General features: G+C 38.4%; 2 protein-coding genes across 4 annotated transcripts; both read right to left on the minus strand.

Annotated features, from left to right (window-relative positions):
- Positions 1-428: 428 nt before the first annotated feature.
- Positions 429-19,237, minus strand: LOC135609638 (chloride channel protein CLC-d-like). Of its 3 annotated transcripts, none has more exons than XM_065103092.1 (23): positions 18,685-19,237; positions 18,512-18,584; positions 15,767-15,988; positions 15,643-15,689; positions 15,474-15,572; positions 11,833-11,907; positions 9,676-9,764; positions 8,462-8,602; positions 8,297-8,367; positions 8,099-8,178; positions 7,820-7,969; positions 7,617-7,676; positions 7,449-7,523; positions 5,367-5,518; positions 3,346-3,481; positions 3,144-3,275; positions 2,977-3,054; positions 2,831-2,886; positions 2,665-2,742; positions 2,425-2,581; positions 2,219-2,320; positions 2,077-2,123; positions 429-762 (listed from the first exon to the last, which is right to left on the minus strand). In XM_065103092.1, the coding sequence occupies exons 1-23, from the start codon at positions 18,853-18,855 to the stop codon at positions 720-722; spliced, it is 2,334 nt and encodes a 777-aa protein (XP_064959164.1). In that variant the 5' UTR covers positions 18,856-19,237; the 3' UTR covers positions 429-719. The 3 variants fall into 3 exon arrangements, with proteins under 3 accessions (XP_064959164.1, XP_064959161.1, XP_064959163.1); XM_065103089.1 differs by having other exon boundaries at positions 429-755; positions 2,082-2,123; positions 18,685-19,236; XM_065103091.1 differs by having other exon boundaries at positions 489-762; positions 2,082-2,123; positions 18,685-19,236.
- Positions 19,238-19,939: 702 nt separating this feature from the next.
- Positions 19,940-24,171, minus strand: LOC103981584 (uncharacterized). Its single transcript, XM_009398335.3, has 5 exons — positions 23,713-24,171; positions 23,288-23,629; positions 22,980-23,183; positions 20,516-20,749; positions 19,940-20,427 (listed from the first exon to the last, which is right to left on the minus strand). Exons 1-5 carry the CDS (start codon positions 24,073-24,075, stop codon positions 20,107-20,109), a joined length of 1,464 nt encoding a protein of 487 aa, XP_009396610.2. The 5' UTR covers positions 24,076-24,171; the 3' UTR covers positions 19,940-20,106.
- Positions 24,172-24,180: the final 9 nt, after the last annotated feature.

Here is a 24,180-nt window from a genome sequence, read left to right on the forward strand (position 1 = left end):
ACTGCCAGGTCGGCCAGACGGTCAACATCAGGGTGCCCGAGGCAGCGACCTCGTCGCCGCCGCCTTCGGTTCCTCCATCCCATCCTCCCTACCCCACTCCTGCCAGCGGAAGCCCGGCATCGCAGCACGCGGGATGGTCTTCGGCGCTCGCTGCTGTCGTCTGCGCCACCGTCTTCTTTCTCGTGGGGTAAAAGTGTGAATTGATTCAAAAGTGTGTCTGCGCCACCGTCAGCATTGTGGAGGGCGGGCACGGCTGCCATCAAAAGAATACATAGTGGTAACATCTAAATGCTTATGGCAACCAGTGGGGTTCAAAGCTACCAGCAGTATTGCTGCTGGTAATTTGCCTGACCTTTTTGTTACCGACCTTCAGTAATTAATAGATCATTCTTTTCAGAAAACAAAAGGCTCATGGCAACAGCATCGAGTGAACAAAAATATTGGGCAACGTTTTCTACATACAATGCAGAATTTTAGAACCCTTTACCTCGCAGTAAGAATCAAATAATATAAACCTCTAGCTTATAGAAGCCTACATTTGTTCTCGGCAATCGGATGGCTGCAGACCATCACTCCCTAAAGTAAAGAAAGATGCAACGAGAGACCAAAATATCGACGTAAAGTATTACAAATTCAGAGTTAACCGGTATATTGCGCTCCTCTGCGTGAAGGTAGCATGTGTTATGCAAACAAAGAGAGTCTGTAAACCGTAAAAGCTTTTATTCTTGGTTGAGAAGACTATCAAGAAGAGGATGCTGAGATCTACAAAGCAACAAAAATACATTTCTTAGCATATACAAGCAAAAGGCTATATGATATAAAAAACCTAAAATTTCTGCCTATAATTCCAATTTTCCTCGTGACCATATTTGCTTGCAAGGATAACACCACATATGTTAATCCACCTTGGATTTTCAATAATAGCAGGTTGATGCACTAAGTTGTCGATCAGATAAAATGGTTGATGCTTGGAAAGCAATGCTGAGGATTAACATGGCATGAAATACAATGATCATATAGAAGCCAAAAGAATGTTTCCAAGTGTTCTTTGCTTTCATACAACACAAGATTTATGATTGGTTTTTACACCCAAACTAAATCATATGACAAGTTTATCCGAAAAAGATATATTATTAAGATAAATATATTTGCTAGGATATATCTGAAAATTTATCTTACTTAAATCCCCTCTTTTCACTAACTCTTCCCAGGTTCTTTAAGCCTATCATGTTTAGGCTATCCTCCATAATTTAGCTTTGACCTAGTATCAATGTACAAATACCATGATGGACTCAAGTCTGGGTCCATGAAGGTGTAGCTTTTGTGGTGTGCATACCATGACAGGATGATCAAATCCAAAGCTAGGTTGGCACGAGCACATAGGCACTTTCCCAGAATCCAAGACCATGTTGGCACAACCATGTGGTCCAGTTTGGCCCAAATCCAAGGTCGTGTTGGTGTGAGCACATTAGCTAAAAGAGTGTGAGCACATTAGCTAAAAGAGCCCAGTATGACTCTGGCTAGGCATGGATGTAACCTCAGCTACCTGGCTTGGCCTTCCCCCCTCTAACGAACTCATCTCCCTCTTTCGGCTCCCCCTCACCTCAATTGACTGTCATGAGTGTCCTATCATCGTCTTCCTCTCAATCAACCCTACCTCCACCTCCTCCCAACCTCCCTTTCCTAGATGCTGCCATCACCACTTCATCCTTCTCTTCAGAACAACCCACCCAAACCTCCCCTTCACCTCCTTTGGTCACTACCTCCTCTCAACTATCCCTCTTCCACTACCTCCTTTGGCAGCCTCAACAGAGGAGTCTGTCCTAAGCCAGTCTGGCCCAATTCATGTTACATTTCAAGGCTGTAGACATACCGTGCCTACTTCTCCAAAAACTCAAAAGTTTGAGCCTGCCTTATCTCATATCTTATCCTGTATCCATATTTGTGCTTCATAGGATAGCAGTAACTTGGTGATTCTTGATTGATAATAAAACATAACAGTCAAAACTTGAGGCAAAAAAATGGGAAACCAAAATTTTGAAGCATGGATCAACTAAGGTGAAGCCACGTCAAGACCTTACACTAGTTGATTGAAGTTCCGTCGTTGCTGAATGATCTCTTTCCTGCAATTCAACACGGGAAGTTTTAAAAACGTGTTCTAGATATAGATACAAATAGCAAGTGTTCTCACAAATAACAAAATCTTTCAGCTGACTACCTCAAGTAATAAATCCTTCCTGGTAATTAAACCTATAACACGGGAAGGACGAGGAACGACAAATATATGCCTCAGTCCTAACTGCCGGAAAAGATTGTACACCTGTCATAGGTAAGATATATCATATAACATGCTAATCACCAAAGATGATATATGAATAAGAAGCTAATCACCTTCCAAAATGAACTGAAGTAAATTTCATTTACCTTTGCCAAAGACATATCCTCTGGCACAATATAGGGAGAAGGGTTTAGAAAAGGGGCAAGATCTAAGTAGAGCTCAAGTTCATCCTCAGTCAGATGAATTTCCTCAATAGACATTCCTTTACTTGAGACAGGTTTGACAAAATCACTGAAGTTGTGTCTACAAAAGGAAAAGAAGTAAACCATCATTTTATTGCAAAGTAGCCAAAGCATCTGAAGTAGAGGTTAAAAAAAAGTACATGCCTGTTGATTCCCCTCATATCGCAAGGAAAAGGACTGTTCTGAAAATCCATCTTGGACTGTAGTAGTACTAATAAATGACTGGAAAATCAAGAGATATACATCAACTGAGCCACACTATTTAAGCAGTTTTTTCATGAAGTTTGCCCATGACTGATGCATGATATACCTGCGAAGAATGAGACCAATGACGAGTGTCTCTCCATTCTGCCCCTGATCTACTACCTGGATAAAAGCATATAAAATGAACTGCAATAACATAATAACAAGCAAACTTAGTTCAGAATAAAACAATTTACTAGAGTTCTGACTCACAGGGTAGCCATTGTGCTTGTTGCTACGTAACACAGAGACAATGTTCCCAACTTTAACAACACGAGGGAAGGATACGACCTTTCATCATAAGGGAAGTCATACGTCAAATAAAAAGCTGAATAAAAGCCTGCGGCTATATTTTTCTTAAGCCTAATGACAAGTAGAACCTTTTGATTCTTGCTTGCCTCCTTGGCTGTCATGTTACGCATATAAAGTTTTGGCCTCGATTCAAGCAGAGGAATGCCTCTCAATTGGGCTTGCTCTTCATATAGACCTTTATTAAAAAAATCACCAACAGCCTGGGAGAAAAAATATCAGTACCATCACTAAATTCAATATGCTTAATTAAGAATAACATTACCCATATACCTTTGATATTAGAAGAACAAGCATGATAAGGGGTAACAGCTTCAAGTTATTTGTGATTTCAACCATAATCACACATAAAGAAACGGTCATTCGCATAGAACCACCAAGAAATGAAGCAGCACCAAGTAGAGCGTACCTGAAAAAGGAGCCAAATATCAAGAGCGAAGAGGGAAAAAAGTACATAAACAATTATGTGGATGCATTGAAGCAATTGATTAATAAATTGTTGAGAGTGCAACAATCATGGCTTGGACCATCCTATTCAAGCTTGTAAAGGAATAAACATTGTTGAAGTTCACTGGAGAGACCTGATGATCAACAACTGTTGATTCATAATCAGAAATGTCCAACTATTAAACTGCAGAGAACAAGGCCAATGATTTCCTAGGTGGTTCTGGTCAAAAATTAGTATGAAAATCCAATACTTTTCCCATGCTTGGAGATGATCAAAATCAAGTAAATAAATGCTTTAGAAAAACTCAGAAAAATTGCAGAGTTGAACCAGACACCTGAGAGTTTGACTGCAATAAGATCCATAAATCTTGAGGATCAAATGTATCTCATAATCAATACCATCATGTGGACAACTGTAATGACCCAGTTCGATGGGATGACTAGTCCATTAACTTAGCCTTAACCAGGCCTAGTTCGTAGTAGTGGACCCACCTATCCTTATAAATTACCTCAAACCTCCTCCTACATCCAATGATCAAATAAGAGTGTTATAATTTTCCAATTTAAAATTTGATATCCTCATCAAAGCATAGTTCACAAGCTAGAAATGAGCTGAGGTGTGGCATAGTAGTAACCTATCTAGCTGTACAAATTGACTCAATTCTTCTCCCATATCAGATGTGGGACTAAACAAGGATATTTCAATCTTCCCCCTTTAAGGCTTGATATCCTCATCAAAGCATAATTTGTAAGCCAGAATAAAGCTGATATGTGACTCCATATCACAATGTGTCCCAGGCCTCATCCACGAATAGGTTTTTCCTACTTAAACCTTTGACCATATCCAATATTAGATTCACTCTGATATCATTTGTCACAATCTAACCAGATGAGATAACTAACTTGTTAAATTGATAGGCTTAAACCACTAACCTAAACTGTTTAAGTGGGGTCAACTGGGACGTTATAGCAACTAAGTGAATAATAAAATCTCACACAAATTGATTTAATTCTAAGCTCACATTCAATGTGGGGTCAACTAGGATGTTATAGCACCTAAGTGAATAATAAAATCTCACATTAATTTTACTTATTGGTCTTAGCAAACTATGAAAATTTAGGGAACCAAGTACTAGGACAGATGTGCTGCATCACTAGCCTACATTGATTCCTTTTTCATGTAAAAATTCTAAAGTATCTAGCAAAATTTGGAATATTATTTGAAGAGGGCTAAGATCAAATAATGAATACCCACTGTTTCATTAAATAGTTTATGTGCATATAACTTATCCACATCGGCATCAGCTAAGTGGATCAAAGTTGGAGCATCAATGGAAGCCAGAGTGAGCCAAGAAAAAGCACACTCTTACCCTTTTGTCGCATGGAAGGGTCTTGAATGTATATTCTTCTAGAAATAGCAAAAAAAAGGAGAGAAAAATGAACAAAATATCAGGGAAGTTTATGACTGTCAAAAATATTAAGGAAAAGTTTTCACTATATTTTTATTTTTCGAGACTAATGAAAATGGATCCTCATGCTTTTCTTCATTTATTTAATATATGTTTTCCTTGAGCTCGAGGATCTCCGCACATTGTCTTTATCAATAGACTAGGAAACCTTTCTGTTCTCTTCTTGCTAGTTTCTGCATCAAATCTTCCATATTGTTTTCAGGTCTCATCTCTATTACATGTATTGGTCCTTTCTAGGGCTTTGTCTACATCACAATGACATATATAGTACTTTCAATGAAAAAATATTTGCCATCAAAATCTCAAATGGAGAAGCTTTTGAAAAAGAAATGTTCTTGAAACAGAGGAAAATAAATGCTGAAAAGATGCAGAACTTACGTTCCCTCCTCAACATTAAGCTTTCTGTAAAATTTCACCACAAGCATTCCAACAAGACGTCCATAAGTTGATCCAATCATTATTCCAGGGACAAATTGGCCAGCCGGAACAGCAGTCCCAAATGTCACCACTGCTAAGGAATAAAACATTACCTGAAAATAGCAGTAGTATAAGAAACAAGCAAATATGCATAAGATGTGCAATAAGTCGAGAATAGGTTGTGGATAAGAAGTCACACCAGAAGAATAGTATAAACCACACAACATCCATTTAACCAAGGATAACAACACCAGATTAAATTCTTCAACAAGTAGGCTCCTACCCCAAAAAGGTGGGTCTTCTCAAACGAATATATAACATTCATGTTACAAGTAAAGACTAAACTAAACATTTTAGTTTAAACCAAACAATTCACTTAAATAAATGATCAAATAAAAAAGAATAATGTAAATACAAGTTGATGTTTCTTTCTATGGGATAACAACATTTGTAAAATACAGACGAGAAACATAGAACGTAATGGAAAATCACGAGTATCAGGACCAAGAACTAGTTAGCTTTGGTGCAGACAATGTTGTAAGGCAACAAGAAATTAAGAGTAAATGGAAACAGTTGATTGACAATCATATATACAATGAACAGTTGTTGTGGGGAAATGTAGACTAATCAAACTTATTCATTTTTCTAACCTGAAAAAATTATTTTAAAATTTAAAATGTCAAGTCAACAGACAGGAGGAAAATTTAAAAAGGAAGCAACAAATCCACACTGAAAGAAAATAACTGAAATCAGACAAATGGAACTCGAATATTGGTATCACTTAAGTGTAATAATTAAGAAGGGTTATATATACCGTGTTAATTGCATATTTGCTTCTCCAACTCATCAATTTGCATATAAACTCAAGAAAACCAAATTTATTTACATCGGCTATTTTGTGGATAATAGATATACTGACAATTTTAAGATGTCTGAGGTCATGCAAAGTGACAAAGTACATATGTGCTTATCTTGCAAGATTCTCATATGGCGAGGATGAAAAAGAGGAAGAATGGATGACAAGGATAAAATTGCACTAATGTCCTAAGATTGAATCCCTGTAACAATGGTTACATCGATAAAATGAGGGGTTACAAGATAGGTTTGTTGCTTGGATTTCGTGTAACCTTGGTTTAGTTAGAAAAATACTTTGTTAATGGACAAACTATGACAGTAGGGTACTGGTGCAAATGAATTTGGTTTTTGGAGACATGCATGCAGATTTGTAGGGCGTGAATACACAAATTGACCCATTGTAAAGGGGCATAGTTTGAGAGTCTGTTCTAGATTGTCCATAGACTCCATAAGCCCAGACTACCAAAATTAAGACTGTACAAAACCTGTATGGTTCTGTCTTGCTAATAAAATCAGGTCTATATTAAATTATTAAGACTTCTCCATAGAAATTTTATATGCACAGCCATTGTGATGCAGCCAGGTTTTCAATCTACTCCAACAGTACTTGACTTAGGTCAAGATTTAGTCATGTCAGGTCTACAATTACGTTCCCTTTTATTCTTTTTGTATTTTAGGCCTTATTTTTTAGTAGGTAAAGAGAAGTCTGATTTGCTAGACTAGGGTCTAAATTACCTGTTCATAAAGTGTTGTATTACCATGATTTTCTATTTTCAGTTTGATTTGTGTTTTATATGGGTTTAAGATAATTAAGTTCAGCTTTAGAGTAAAATTAAGATTAGCTGGTATGGTTAAAGATGAGAGTCCATAGATCACAATAGTCTTAACCACAGTAATTCTGTTAATGTAATATCTAATGATACCTAATATAACTCTAGATAACTCCAGACTGCATCAAATTACCTTTCCTGAAAGGTAAAAACTAGTATGGAATACAACAAATTGATTCTAGGAAAACAAAAGGTTGCATTATTAGGTGACAACCAAGGAAATTATGTTATTTATTTTCAAAATCTAAAATGTATACAAAAAAGAGGCTAAAGATATTAGTCATTGAATGAATAATGTGATACAATCTATTTATACAATGTCATAAATCAGACTGAATAATGTGATAAAAGACAATACCAAAAAAATGACAAGGCTTTGAGCACTGTACTCGTGGAACGTTTTTGCACTAAATAAATTGCGTATTGCATCATCCTGCAGCAGAAATGTCATGATGTCAAAGACAAGAAACCAGCTTCCATAAAAGTGCTTTATATAATAAGAATTGTTGTATTCTGCTAACATCACCTGTGTATTGAAGAAAATTGTCGCCAGATCATTATATTCACTATCCTTAGCACAGTAAAACTGCATGTTCAATAGTGGAATGAAGTTTATAGATACAACAGATAAAAAGAAATACTTACCAGAATAGAGAGGCCAGACTACAATATGGTAATGGTACTTTATATTATAATAAAAAAATAAAAGAAATGTGATAGAAATCTCACATTCACAAAGTTTCCATCTGTCCCAGGTGGACGAGGGCATTCAATACCAGGACTCATCTCCGAATCAGGGCATGCACTGCATCTTCTCAGAAGTGGCAATCCAAATGAAATAACTGAGGTTACCAGGGATATAATGCAAACTTCCAAAATCTGTGACAATGAGCATAACATTTTAACATCAAGCTCACAAACATGAGCTTAACTTTGCATTGGAGCAATAGAGATTCCAGAAGAAATGTTATTGCCAAATGCCAATATCAACATGAACCTGTAATCTACCTTGATTCTATTTCCCTTCTTATGCAAATATTTTCGCCGCCAACTTGTTATAAAAAGAGTAAGCTGATTAAACAAGGCTCCTGTAGAATTAAAAAACGTGGAAGGGTAGTTTGAGCATAGAACCAATTACTGCAACTGGATATGCTATACAAAAAATAGAAATGTAGTTTGGGAGATCCAAGGCTATTGAAAACGCACCAAGAAGACCACCAATAACCCCAATAATTGCCATAGGCAGTAATTCCTGAAAAGAGTAGTCTTCTTGACCACTTCAGAACAAGCATTTATCAGAATTCAGGGTTCAGTCCACATCAAGAGTTCTGTGAGCAGAAAGTGGCAGTGGCCAATAGATAGAATGCTAACCCTGATATGTCCCAGATAATGAAGCCACCAGAACCAAAATGTCCACATTTCCCACTCTTGCACCAGTTCATTGCAGATCTTACCACCACAGCCACAACAGCAGATGTAAAGAACACTCTCCACATAAGCTGGCTTCTCCACCTTTAGGGGAAAATAAGACCAGGAAACATAATATATGTATAATTGCTTACAACAGAAAGGAAAGCCCCTCAGTAATGAACAATGAAACAAAACAGAATTTCATATTGATTTAAATAGAACTCACCAAACAAAGATATAAACTACCATTAATTGATAAACTATATGAATATGTGTCCATTTCTTAATAAACTTTGTCCAGGTATCTACCTGAGGTTAGAGCGAGAGAGAGAGAGAGAGAGAGAATCAACAGCCAATTTTATCTTGAACGTTCGTCTATAAGCACCAAAACTTAAAATTGATGTTGACACCACTATGACAACTCTGTATTCCTGTGCATTTGAAAGTCTCAAGTAATATAAGAATCTAACAATTCGATATGTGCATCCATGCAATAATAAAAACTAAAATTAAAGTGTAGAAATCAAAAGTCTTTTATTCAATCGTAGAACTTTAAAAAGGTGACCTAGTGCACAAGTTCTTCATGAATGTGGAGTTTAGGGTTAATGTATGTAGCCTTACCTATGCAAACAAATAGCTATTTCAGTGATCCAAATGTGTTTGCTGAGGTCCCAGGGGAGCAAACTCACCATTGTGCCAATTTTACACATTACAAACTTTTATTAAAAAATTCCAATAAAATGACTTCTTCAAATGACAATTCGTCTGCACATAGCTATATTATGATATTTGCTTTGATGCTGTATTTCAGATATAGCCAACATCTAACCTACACTATAATTCAGGCAAGACTTTTGTTCAGTCCACATTTTCACAGTGCTCAACCCCTCGTAGGAATCTTAAGTTCGTACTCGTTCTAAGTGACTATGGTATGCATCCACAAGTAATTGCATCTGACTCAAAAGTCATTCGTATACATTACAGAGCAAAGTTACATTGTAAAAATATTTATAGGTCAAATTGTAAAGAAACAAAAATCAGACTGATCATTAAAAGTTGGATTGTTTCTATCATAGAAATAGAATACTGTGCATCCACATAACTGTGGCAAAGAAGAAAAGAATAGTCATTAGCATTAAACTAATAGATAATAAGAAAGACATTAGCTTAATCACCATGATGTAACTTCTTCCAGGGCAAAGAGTACACCACCAACTGGAGCTCGAAAAGCAGCAGCAACCCCAGCTGCACATCCGCAGGTCACCTTTTAAAAAATTTAGCAAAAGTCATAAACCTATTGCAAAAAGAAATGTAATCTAGATGAACCAAACTTGCAAACGATAAACAATAGGTACGAGTACAAAGAAAAGCACCTCTCCTCGAGAACAACACTAGCAAGAAACAGTTATTATATGTAATCTGGGGAACAATTTTCTTATCCATCCAATACTACAAAAGCTAGATCAAAAGCCAAATCATATCAGTAGCCATGCAACCAAGTTTAAACTATCTTTTCAGCCCAGTAGAGGAATGGACTTGTCTAAGAATGGCACTTGGAAAACAGTCAATTGCTGAAAGTGTGAGGCAGTATAGAGGTGAGGAAGGAGGGCTTTATAGCTTGGCGGGTACAATCTCCTCAGACAACACTAGTATCATGTCAAATAATCAACTATTCCATTTTGCATAGCATTGTCCATGTTCTAGACTCCATACTCCAATAACACAAGTAAACAAGATGTTGAATATCGGTGTGATACCGGTTTCCACACATTGTCAAACCAGTACGATAAAATATTCCTGGGCAGTATACCAACATGTACCACAAATCTCATTGAAAAAACAATAAAATAAACACTAACCAGTACCAAGACATGTGGTCCGGTACCAGTCCTTAGACAAGTATTTGTAACCGTGCAAGTAATAATCAAATGCCTAGAGCAACATGAATGGCAGCATCAGTACAACATTTATGGAGTAGATCCACATTACCTCACTCAAACAAACATCTGGCAATAAGCATCATGATAAGAATTAGTTGTCCAAGTGAAATTTAGAGGACAAGAAGACTGCTGGTCACATAGAAACAGCAGATGGTAGCAAAAATTTGACACATTTTAGCACATAGACATGGTAACCTGTCAAAAATCTTTTCAATTTTTACAATTACATGCTCGACTTCACTAACATGCACACATGAAAGGGGTTGGGAGGAAAGAAAGAGTCAAGATTTATGTATGTGTGCCCATTTATATTGAGATATTTGTTTCATTGCCACCATTACTATGACATAGCTGCCAATAAGTTCTACAGACCTATTTTTCAACACCATTCATTTTTCTTGACAAATATGAAACTGACACCTCAGAACAAGGTGAGATTTGTCCAGCAGTCAGGTTGCTTCACTGCAACACTAGATTATGGTTCAGATGATTCATAGCATCTCACCACAAATGAGGACAAGAGTGTACATGTTTCAGCCACCAAACACCCTGCCTTTGAAATGATGGGCATTTAGTTTTTTATTACATCTTGATTCCAATATATAACATTCCCATGCTAAACAAAGTTGAAGAACACACAGAAAGCAACTGAAATTCTATGTCATATGTAAAAACAGGATGAAACCAATGCGAGCTAAGGTCAACATAGTACAACAATAAAGGAATAACTGTAGGTAATTATATATAGTAGAGAGATTTTAAGAAAGGAAACAAAAACGAATATTGTCAATATCAAACACTTATATACAGCAGATGAGATAGTTGAACATTTCTGTGACAGCATGGCTTCATGAGATTTCTTTTTCTTTTGACTTCCAGTTAGATGTGGAATTTTCTTGGGCCAAAGAACACCTATATTTAATATATAATATAACATAAACACAACTGGGTCCTATCCTAATGGTTGATCTCTTTCTTCAAATTGAAGAGGTCTTTGTTTTGACTCCCTATGACGGTGGCAGCCATGTGTATGGTCGTGGTAATTCTATACGTGTGATGGATCTCCCCTTCTGTTTTCTTACATATGTAGGTGTGTTTGTGTATGTGAGTTTGAAGTGTAATACATAAACCAATGTGTACATATGAGTTTAATGTGTGTGTATATAAATATATAAATACATATATATATGACTGTGTATACAAATATATATATACATATATGTGTGTGTATAATGCAGGATCTATTAATAAAACAAAATGATTAAAACATGAAAATTTTGAATCAATCAAGCTATAAAGGTACTAGGTACTAGCAACATAAGAACGCCAATATGGAGTACAATGTATCCCATTAACACATAGTATAGCTGACAGAGAACATAGGCAACGTACAAGATCACGCCGATCACGGTCACTCTCAAAGACACGTACCCACTTGGAACTTAAGTGGTATCTTTTGGATCCACCCTACAGAAATTCAAAAGAGAATGAAATTAAGATGATTAAATAGTCTCATAAATGGTGATAATGTTGTTAATATATGGAGATCAAGTTGCATGGAATAATGATATAATGGAGGCAGAGATCAGTCGAGAATCTACTCAAATTGAAGTTTTCAGATAAAGCATAACAGGAAAATCACAGGATAGAAAGTTGAATTTGAACTGTTAAAGTCAAATTTTGGTATGTTACAGAGGTTGATCAGATGCCCTTATGCAATGAGATCAATCTTTTCATGATTGCATGTCATTATACTGAAATACAAATGTTGGTGAAAAGGTTTCAACATTGAAGACATGCATAAATCAACAATTATAAATACATAGATAACAAAAACTACTGCTATCACAGAATGCATAAGTAGTCCCAATCAAGGTTGACAAGACAACCAAGTGTTCCTAGGTACTGAAGTCCTTAAATGCCTAGATGTTTTACGAGGATCACAAATAAGTTGATCGAATTTTCAAGTATTAATAAAATAAAGAGACCAAAATAACAGTAAATACGACATATGTCCACCAATTTTACTTAAGTACAGACATATAAATAATCACACAACCTACAGCCAGGAAAAGCAAAAGTTGGTCAATAGATTAATACAAAGTAAATAAATGTATTTTACTCCAACAAACTAAAATAAGATCAAAACTCCTAATAGTTATTCAAATTTAATTTTTTGGCACTATTGTTGGGTATAAAATAAGCTATTGCTGGAAGTTTAAAGTCACAATAGCTAACAGGAAGGGATTCAAGAGTAGGTGTGACAAACAAGGCTAAAGAATATGATGAACTTGAAAAGTCAAATTTAACGCAAGTATGTTGTATCGCGCCTTCATTTACGGCCTAAATATGTTAAAGTTTTTAAGTTAACTTGCATACATCAGGCTGAATTATTCACTGAATCCACTTCAGCACATAGTTACTGATAACATTACCTCTTGTCATAAGTTACAAGTTACAACCAACCTAAAACTATTGCATCTAGCCTACCTTTAAATTAAGATTGATATGTATACCCTTAAAATATTGAAGAGCACTTACCTAAGCAATGTTAAAATGAATAAAAAAGCTTCCATTATGTTTTCTTATGTTCCTTATGTTGGCATTAAGACCCACATTAGTGCTTGGGCTGCCTATGCAGCAACATGACAAAGCATAAGATTTTCCACACATACCTATATGTATTTTCTCATTCACTTGTAGTGACTGACTGCAAAGATGGGCACAACTCCCTCTAGTTGGACAGATTGCAACATGAATTTTTTTGTAAGTAAAATAGCATAATTCAAACAGAACATCAACATGAGAGCAGAAGATGACAATTGTGAAAGGCATGTCATGGTTGCCATTCTTGTCTGAAACTTTTGAGAACAGAAATGTCTTCATTTTCAGAAGTTTGTAGAGAAAAACATAGTCAAATTCCTACAATAAGAAACAGAAATGTTATTCCCAAACAGATTATTATGTCTGTTTTCATGCTTCTATTATACAGGAGCAATTTAGAAACCCCATTTAATTGCTTACTTATGTTCAATCTAAGAATAGAATAAGAAAAATGAAGATCTCACTCAAGTTCCATGAGAACCAAATTATATCATACACTGTTCTCAATATTGGACAAGTATTGTCTCAAAAAAATAGTATTGAAAAAGTAGGTATACACCCATTCATATATGCCTTGAAACATATAATTAAATAATCGAAATGAAGATGTTCTTTCATTCAAACCAATGGCAATGTAAAAGCCAAAATGACAAAGTCATCATGCTCTCTATACCTACCAAAAGTAGGTTGATCTCATAATCATCTTGAATATCCAATTAGTTCTTTGCTTCCCTTTGCAGGCTCTTATGGTTTTGCCATACGCTTTTTTCCACTGACCCAAATATTTCACACTGGAATTTAGCTCCCATGTCTAGGTAAAAATCTTAATTGATCAAGCTACCAACCTCTCTAAGTTTGTAAAATACATGTATCAAGTTCACTTCAATAAACTAACTATTTCAAGCTCCTTTCGTGTCTATAAACTGCACTACAAAGAGTCCTCTAAACATCAGAAAGAATCAAAAAGATGGTACCTCAATTAAGATGCTAAAACAACCACCGTGTTGAATGGAATTATTAACATATATACCAAATTCTACCTCAAACATTTCTTCTCATTATCCATAAAATAATTGATCACAATAACTCCTGCAATGCTGCTCCGCCTTTCAGAAATTGTGCTTTTCTGACAAAAAATTGCTTCTTCCTCGTGAGAAGTATTGTTTTAAGGATATCGCAAGTTATAGATTTGCATGGTTTCTACTGGTTTGACAAATGGTATTTTACTTGCCAGGTGAAGTAGTCTAAAACTCTAAATGATATCTTTTCCCTTGCCAGGTGCCCATTCTCCTGCAATTTGCATGTGTCATAGATTGTCATACCGAGCCATATAACTGAAGTATACCATAGTGCAAGTACCAATCTAGTGTTTCATGTCCTCCTAGGGCTTACTAATACACCCTTAGCTACATGATTGGTTATACTGGCTGACAACAGCTCGTGCCAAACTTTGCAACCATTAGATGTTCCTACCATGGAGTACGCATACATGCTTATCATTAGAGAAATGTGGTAAAAGTAACACCAACTCAGAAAAGGTCAAGCCGACTTGTTCATCCTTTCTATTGTCTTTGCTGTATCTTGATCCAAAAACAAATAGTATCCCATTTGTCAATGTGTTTTTCTGTTACAAAAGGACTTATACTTTCATGAAAGATTTCAATACCAGCTAAAACATACAGTTCAAAACCAAACAATTTTGTTTTGGTCAATTCAACTACATACCACCCTGATGCTATAGCTTTGACCAATGTAAGCTATAAACAAATATCTTTTTTCTCCCCCTCTATTCCTTGTGTCCATGCAAGTTCCCAGCTCAATGCCTCAATCATCTGCACTTGCCTTCCTGACCTCATTGCCTCATTACCTACTAGATCCCACTGTTATCTGGCCACTTCCCATCAAGGTGACCTATAGTGAAGGTTTAGACATCATTTGCACACACTGTCCTGCCAAATCTCAATCTTTTTCACTGATATTGGCCCTTTTTCTCAGGACATGACTGATCCTAGCCTCCTAGTGATCAGCATCAACCAAAAAGGGAACCATCAGCCCACTTAAGATCATCAGAATATGTGCTTGCTGCCTCAACCATAACTTTGCCTATGTATGCTTATTGGTAATTGTAAAGCAAAAATGCCACAGCTCCAGTAAGGTACCTTTATGAGCTTCATTTCTGGTAACCATATGCATCATGTTTTCATAAACATAAAAGTTTAAGTTCAAGGAAGGATGCAATTTATGTAATCAATATGCAACAATTTACAATACAATTTTCTAAACAAAATGAGTAGACTAGGAAAGTTATTTTAAGTAAAACTTCAAAAGGTTAATAAAACAAGTTAATATTTGATATTAATAAAAAAATTAATATTTGATATTAACAAAACAAGTTAATAAAATTAGCCTTTAAAGTAGCAACCCCGTACCTGTCCAAGAAGAGATGCAATACAAGCACCAGTATGCACAAGGGGTCCTTCTTTACCCAGAGCAAGCCCACCACCAACAGAGCCAATGCTTCCAAAAACCTAGAGGTAAAAACTTCAATAATACCTCACTGAAAACAGCAGACAAGAAATATGCAAATCCAAAACAAACCTTCCCAATCAATGTTCTAAAAAGAAGGATTCCAGGTGTGTCCACTCCTGCATATATTTCAGTTGGTACAACATCGACCATCAAAAGAAGACACATACCAATTTGAAAGTTAGGTAATGCTTACCATTCAAGTAACCCTTAATCTCAGGTATACCAGATCCTGCTGCAGCTGGTGCAAACTTTGTTACAATATAGACGGAAGAAAAGACCAGACCCAAATTGAATAATATGTACACCAAGAAACCCACAAAATATGAGTGCTGTATTATAGAGAAAGTTGCAGCATATTTCCAGCCTGAGAAGTTTTCGACGGCCAGATTAATGAACACAGCAGCCAAACCAGTACCTGAGAATAAAAGATAATGGTTATGTGACTAAATTAATGACACTGCCACAAGGAAAAATCAAGAAATATAAAGGAAGACAATGAGCCAGTGTCAAGTATATTTGGAAAAGGTGGCCACAAAAAAATTCAGCAAAAGCAACTGAATGCTGTAGATGAAGTCCCTCAAAGAGAAGAAAGTAAACGAGAAAAACCATAAGGAAACAAAATTGAGAATCCACAATTGCATGTGATAAATATAGTATTTGTTCTCCAGAAAAGTATAATAGAAAAGTCAAAAAGACACTGTTCAGATTCTCAAACATGTCTCGGACTATCAATCTTAACATATTCCATTTGACACATTCAATAATTATTTAGTGGTTTGGAGTTGAACATGCTTCATATCATGTAACGACTCACTCCTTTATCTAGACAAAGTAAATGTGTTTATCGTCAAAAGGTAAACTCTGAACGAGGAATGTCACAAAAGATAGCTGTATAATTTATCTTCTTTTGAAGAACATAATACTTGTTATTCCAAATATCTAGATAAATCCCATCAAGGAATACTAATATCTCAGAAAGTCATGTCTTCGAAATGAATTGATGACATCACTAGATATTAGCTACCATGTTTTCTGAGTAAAGATCAACCCCACAAAACTAAGAAACAAAATCAGTTTAACTACCTCATCGGCTTTTGTCACTTCCAAATAACTCCAAAAAATCCGGGTACTATAAGACAATTAAATTGATTACTCCTTGTTTTATAAAGTCGCATCCTTCTTACAACATCCTTTTGACCAAAAAATAAAGAATAGAATAGTAATATGTTTTTCCATCATTTTTTCACTTCTAACAATTCTCTTTCTGTCAGACGCCCACTTTACACCCATTTTGGTTTTCCCTCATCACTATGCATTCGTCTCTCTTTTATTTTCTTTCCTTAATATTCTCTTAAATAAAACTTCCTAAAGTTAATCCTTCAGGTTCCTAAAAACTACTGATGAAGTCATCTTCACAACATCCAATTCCTAGGAAGACCACATGTGGAGACCATGGCTCGCCTCATCGTGCCAACAAAGTATAGGGACCTGACCGGACCAGTATTACAAGAACATATCACTAGTAATCTCTAGGCAGTAAGCTTAACAAACATAAAATAAATATAGTGTTCTTTGACACTGTAGCTAGTGTTTGTATATTTTGGGCCAAAACGTTTTAACTCATATGTATAAAGTGCACGGTATTAAGATGGTTAATCATAAGTAACCTAACCTTATGTTTGGTTTACCCAAGAAGCAAAATCAATCAACTGGATCAACCAGCTTGTAGCAGATCAGCCAATCGTCCTTGGCTTTGGGACTTTCACATTTCATATACATGTGCCAGTTCCTAAATGCATCAACTAAAAAAGAAAACAAACATATAATATCTCGGATAATTAACCTAGTCACCATTTGTGATAAATATTTAGAGAGAAGCTCAAGAGATTCAGCACCAAACATTAAAGAAGTTGGGAGTAACTAAGTTTGGACCATGTGAGGCAAGTTGAATACATCTTAGATGACTGATCCATGAGGGATTAATGGCAGTGAACACAAAGATTCTATATGGTCAAAATGGTGTACAACAATGAAATAAGTTGTTTCTTTATGTCCTATGGATTTTATCTGAATGAAATCTTTGTGTTTCTTTGATGCGTGTTATATTACTTATTATAAAATTTATTAAAAATTATTTCAATATTTCATTTATGAGCAAAAACCAGAATAACAACATTAACTGCACACCATTCACGCCCATTGTTATATCTTCGCTGCGATTGGTAGGCTCTGTGAGCAATAGGTGGAATCTTGTAGGCCCATTACATTACACAAGTATGTTACACGAGCTATATGCATGAAAACCAAAACAAATCAGTCCTGATTAGACAACTGCAGGACAAAAACACAATGCTCCTGATGAAAAAAACAAGGGTTGAACTCTGATCTACTATGATCATCACTCACTGTTTGTCTCACAATATGATAACCTGCTGTGTTAACATAACTAACAAGGCAAAAATCTCAGGAAGGGCCAGAGACAGTGCAAGCCACTTGAGGGTACGCCCAAGCACAACTGTGTATACGACAGCCACTTCTGAATTAGGGGTGAAGACATACTATTGTCACAACAGGTTTTCATGAATGCTTTAGATGACTTAAAGATGACAGCATCTACTTACACGCTCAATCCTCCACCAATACAAGGCATAGTTTAGTAGTTAAGATAGAACTTCATCTCTTATCTTCTATGGGGCAAGCCTGCCCTTCTACAGTCCCCACCCCACAATTCATTTTTCACTTTTGGTTTTCAGAAAATGTGTTAATATAGACGCAAGTATGCAATGATGAATCGGACTAATCTTCTAGTCCACAGAACACAGAAAGTGAACAATCACGGCTGCATAAGGATATCTAATGATCTCCAAAACTGCATCATCGAGCTAAATCAGGCAATTAAAATTCAGTTAATTTGCATAGCAGTATCCGCGTTACTTACCGATACCGATGATTAAAGAGAACAACCATTTGAGGACTACATAATATGAAACCCAGAGCTTTCCTCTCTGTGCCTGCAGAACCCAGAATAACCCAAGGATCGTGTGTTAACAAGACGATTTATCACAAATTCCTTTAATTCCACAACAACGAGAAACCAAGGGGATACGGAACCTGCGCTTCCCGGTAGGCGTAATTCTCGATCACCTCGTAGTCGAGGCTCTCAGCGCCACGGCTGTGGCTGGGTAACTCGATCTCGGTTCTCTCGCCCTCCTCGGAGCTGGGCAGGCGGGACCATACGAGTCGGGCCGTCTCGATCCCGTTCTGAAGGTGATTCGACAGCATGGGGATGGGATCAGATCCAAACGAACCGCTCGATTCGCAATAGATCTGATCCCACGAAGCGATCGGAACCGCTCCTCCGCTCGCCCTGCGAGAGCTGAAGGCGCAATCCGCGAAGCGAGAGGGTTTGGTGGTGGAAGGGCTACGCGGAAGGGTAAGAAGAGAGAAGGATATCCCTTGTTCCGGAGGAAGAAGGAAACAAGAAAAAGAAACTGCGGTAGAGTAGGAGAGCCGTCGATGGGCCGGGGAAAGGAGCGAAACGAGGTTTCCGGTCTGTGTCGCTGTAGTTGGTGACCGTCGACCACGAGTCACCGTTTCCCACTGCGTCCCGGAGTATTCCACGAATCCCACTTGACTCCATTTACGGGCAGAGATGCCTAAAGAAGCGACTTATGGGCCGTCGGGAAAGGCGCACTGGATCTGAGTCACACACCCCCGATTCGTGACTTAAGTAGGACACAGAGTAAAGGGGACTTATTGGTCTTAACACCCCATTTAACAATCTATATTAAATTACGAGGGGGCCCTTAACACAAATCCCCTCCATTGGCATATTGGATCCATCTTTAGGGTGCAGCTGAGCCAAGCTTACAGCATGTTCAAGCTCGTCCCCATCAACCTTCGCCGATGGCAAATCCAAATGTCTGTCATTTTCTCCTCCACTTCGAAGCGTTGCACTTCATCCTCCCATCACCCTCTTCCCCCAGTTCATGGCAGCTTCGTCTGTCCCATCAAGCCCACGTACAGACCCAAGCGATCTCTGTCTCGCCGGAGACATCGCAGGAGGCGGCTGAGGGGAAGGGCAGGAGGAATGATGTCAGGAAAGGAAGATACGGTGGAGATTGCCGATGGACGTGAATGGTGAGGCTGCGAATGACGTCACCGAAGCAGAAGGGGAACTGACTGGAAAGACGTAACGCTTGTGAGCTTCTCATTTGTTGCGTATGTCTACGTCTCCGAGAAGATTGGATCAGTCTACTGTGCTTGGTTGTCCACGGTCAGGTCAACCAAGCTTAGTTTGAAATAACACGAGCTTGAGCAAATTTCTGCAGCTTAGTACAGATTTCATGCAATCTAATCAACACACTAAAAAAAGAAAAGCAATTTACTCTTCCTCACTGGGAACGAAACCGAGTTGGGTGGACAGAAAACATGATTATTATGTATAACCTCTACGGATAAAACATTCTCCGAAGCATAGTAGCGCATGCTGAGATCTTCACCATCTCGCCTCCATTATTCTGAACTCCGTACTCATTTTCTCGGTCCGAGGGGAAAAATGTTATCGATGTTCTGCAATGGTGAGCGTCTGGTGAAATGGTTGTGTGACTTGGGCTGATGGACGAGAACACGCTTTTCCTCCTTGCACGAGTTGAGCGATCTCATCTGCTGGTCTTTAGCTCCCCTTCGTGACTCTGCAGTGCGTAGCTCCAAGTGCAGAGGGGCGGAGGCAGTGGGGGGATTCAGAAGCTTGCCTTTCGATGGCTGGAGCTCTTTCTGCAACTCCGACACAAGTTTCTCCAGCTCAATGACTTTGCGTTCGGATGATCGTGCCCTTTGCTTCCACTCGAGCTTCTGGATCAAAAGAGTTTAAGAGTTACAGCCAAGCTTTATCTGCATAAGACCACTCTTCTAAGTATAGAAGAGGAAAAGAAAAGCTCACTTGAGTATGTTGGGAATGGAAATTGATCTCAGATACAATTGCTCGTCGCTGCCAGTGGTCTCTAGAAGATCGAAGCTCTTCCATCTCTACCCTGACTTGTTCCAACATCTCCTGCATCTGACTCCATTGCTCCGACTCCGCCCTCACCTGCTGCATTATCCTCCCGACCGCCTCCTTGCAACTGCAGCAGCTCACTAGACCCATCTTCTCCTTCTCCCGCTGCAACCACAGAACCTGGAACTCCCAGTCAATATTGAGTCTTGTGAAACCTATATATATGCTTAAAGAATCAAAAACAGCTAAATTCTCTGGCAAGAAAACAGCTTAAAGAGTCAATATTCCCCTTTAAATTTGATCATAATTCTCAGTTATAAAGCTAGTGTAGCATGTACTCTGTAGCACACAAACTACCGACCATGCAAATTATCAACCTGGAACAAATTTGCTTGAATGTTTCTGGAAAGCAAGGAGAGGTCTATCACATCAAAATTATCTACGCAAGATGACCTCATGACGAGTGAGGCAAACTTTGGATCAGCAACATATTTATTGCTAATAAATTTTCCCTGCCAAATAGGACAAAGTTTGGGCAGCAGGTGGATGCATTCATGGCGAAGTGGACACAGTCTGAGCAACAGTCATCATAGCAGATACAGGGAGTGCCTTGCATTCACAGGTCCTAAAACAAAAGCTTTTACTAAAAGAATAATGATGGCATGCAAGTCGTTTGGTGCACGCACAGGTGATGTTTGGTGCACGCACAGATATCCATTAAGACCAGTACCGAATATGACTGACTTCTTCAACTGGGAACAAATCATTCAAGTAGAGGGAAAAAAAAGCTCAAGAATATTACCCTTCTGGTAGAGAAGATGAGGATATCAAATTGTGCGTAAATTGTATGAAGATGATTGATTGGACTAGTGAGGGGGACCATATTATGTTGGTGTTGCTCATCAAGTTTTGCATGAAGAATTCGTAGTGCATTGAGGTGCACCACTTTTCTGAGAAAACCAGTTACCTTCTTCTTGTGGCCTTTTGATACAGTGGCCAGAGTTTGACCCTTCGACCACTGTAGTGATTTAAGTTGTCGACCTAACAAGATTCTAAAACAAGCACCAAAACAATCCTAATGCAAACCAAACAAGAAAGGAACATGAGACATGAACAACAGATGAACATGAGACATGAACATCATTACATCCCTACATCATTTGGAAGGAAATTAAAATCAATCAAATTAAACAGGTCTAACAGAAGTTAGGGCAAGTCAGTATATGCTTCCTGAACATTAAAAAACAAGTAACAAAACACATACCACTAGAAGCCTTTCTCAATAATATCATGTCTGATAATAATTGGACAAACAGCTGAGGCAGAGTTGTAGTTTTTCCTAACACAATTTGTGAGATGTATATGAAAAAGAGTGTGATCTCTTTCCAATAAGAACAAGATATCCCAAAGTTATGAAAGACTTCAATTAGCAACATCAACCATCATTATGTAAAAAGAGATTTACTTAACAATTCTATGTATCAGTTTCCATCTGTTCCTGTGCCAAGACAGGAAAGATTCCATGTGATTGTCATACACAGAGCACAGAATCAGTCACTTGGAACTCATCACATAATTCAATTTTGAGAGTACTGTGGTTGAATCAGGTCATATCATCTTAAGTCTTGTTTGGGTTAGGAATTGAAAGTTTTGGCATAAGCTGAAGCTCTACGGAATAGTTTTTAAATTTGATTCATAAGTTCAAGTAGTCAACTGCAAAGAAAATTGAAAAAGTCAACACATTCTTTGTTCTGGAATATAAGGAAAGAGTGATGGCTTTGAAAATTTAAATTGAAGCAATTCTAGATATGGCTATAAAATGGATAGCATTAATGAGAAATGTATTTAATACAATCGCTTTCACTAGTGATAAGTGGTCCTGATAAATAGGACCACCAAGCATTTCTCTTAGGAACATGGCCAAGCTATACCTGGTGCATAAGGGCAACATAACTAAGAATTGTACTTGAGTTTGATGTTTTTTGCTTCCATAATTTGATAAATGTTGTTCCTGTTTTTGTTTTCTGAAAGTACTTCTTCCCATGGAACTTCGGGAAGTAGAAAATATTTACTTCCAGAATTTTTGTAACTTTCTGTTCTTTGGACTCTTTCAGTCCTAGAGCAGAATTTGTCACCATTCCTCAGATGTCAACAAGTATAATATAATTTACTGCACAAGGTAAGCCAATGAATCTTAAAATGAATGCTAGTGTAGTGATTAGGCTGAACAGGGATATATGGCCATGCCATAAGGATTTCTCCTAATATTCCCTTTGCCTGATCAACCTTTGTTTGCTTTGAATAATCAATATGTAGAGCAATTATGTATCTCTTACTTGCACATCTAAGTTCATTCTCCATGGCATGTTGTGTGTGTCCGAAAGCAGATGATATGGGTTCGAAATCTCACCAGCTTCTCCTGCGGGGGCTGCTGCTTCTGCCGGAGATGAAGAAAGGAGTTGCCTGCTGCTTCACTGTATGCAACAATGTTGTGTCTGCTGCTAATGGCGCTACTGTTGTTTCTGTTGTTGGCGGAGAGCAAGTAGCTGCACTCCTCCATTCTTTCCAACATCCCCCTGGACATCCCCTCCATCTTCCTCCTCAGCTTCTCCATCTTTTCTCATCCCCGGTTCCGAAAAAATCAGACATATCGATGCATGAAAAATAGTCACAAAAGTAAATATCAAGTATGATCTGAAAGGAAGTGAAGATTACTACATCGTCGGGGAACTGGCGACCATGATTCGAATCAGGAGTATCACTCTCAGCTTGTTCTGGCTGTTCAGCTTCTGGATCCTTCTTTGGCAAGGATGGCAAGGAAATCTCTTTTATGTCCTTCACGCTGGTGTCTTCCGTCATCTTCTCCAGCTTGCGTCGAAGCACCGACGCCCGCCGGTCAAAGTTCCCTCTGCAACTCCTCCGCAGCAGCTTGCGGGAGCTTCTTCTTCTCCTGCTGTCACTGCTCCCGAACTTGAACTGCTCCAGCTTCTCCTTCAGCTGCTCGATCCCCTCGTCTAGCGCCGCCCCTACGCCATCGCTCCCGTCGATCTTCTTCCTCCCCTGATCAGTTTCCATCAATGTCCAGCAGCATGATCGGAAGAGTCAAATAGAAAGCCATGGAATCGAGATCAATCAGAACACACCGAGACTAGGCTCTCCATGGCGGATTTCAGTGCGTCTTCCATTTGAGCACGGTTCCTCTCCAGCTTCCGCTGCGCCACCTCCCGCTCCATCCTCAGGAAGTTACACTCGGCGCGAAGGATCTCCGCCTGGAACCGCCACCCATCCTCGGCCCCGGAAACTCCCACGCTCTCGCCCGAGGAGCACGACGGCGCCGGCTCCGGTGGCCTCGCACTGCGCTCCTCGTCCAGTAGATCGCCGAGATTCCGGCATAATCCCGGCTTCGGCGGAGCGGACGCCCGCGTCTGCCTCCATCGTCGGGGCAGGTTGAGAATCACCGGGGCCGGCGGTAGTGCCGGCTTCCACCGTCCGTTCCTCGCCGCCATTCCTTCTCCAACTCCGTGTGTTCGCTATGAAACGATAAGTGGAAGCGGTTTTCAGGAAAGTGAAGCTACGGAAAGCAAGCGACGGCCGAAGACATCGCTGCGGAA

This window comes from Musa acuminata, chromosome BXJ2-4, assembly GCF_036884655.1.
Source record: "Musa acuminata AAA Group cultivar baxijiao chromosome BXJ2-4, Cavendish_Baxijiao_AAA, whole genome shotgun sequence".
Lineage (NCBI taxonomy): Eukaryota > Viridiplantae > Streptophyta > Magnoliopsida > Zingiberales > Musaceae > Musa > Musa acuminata.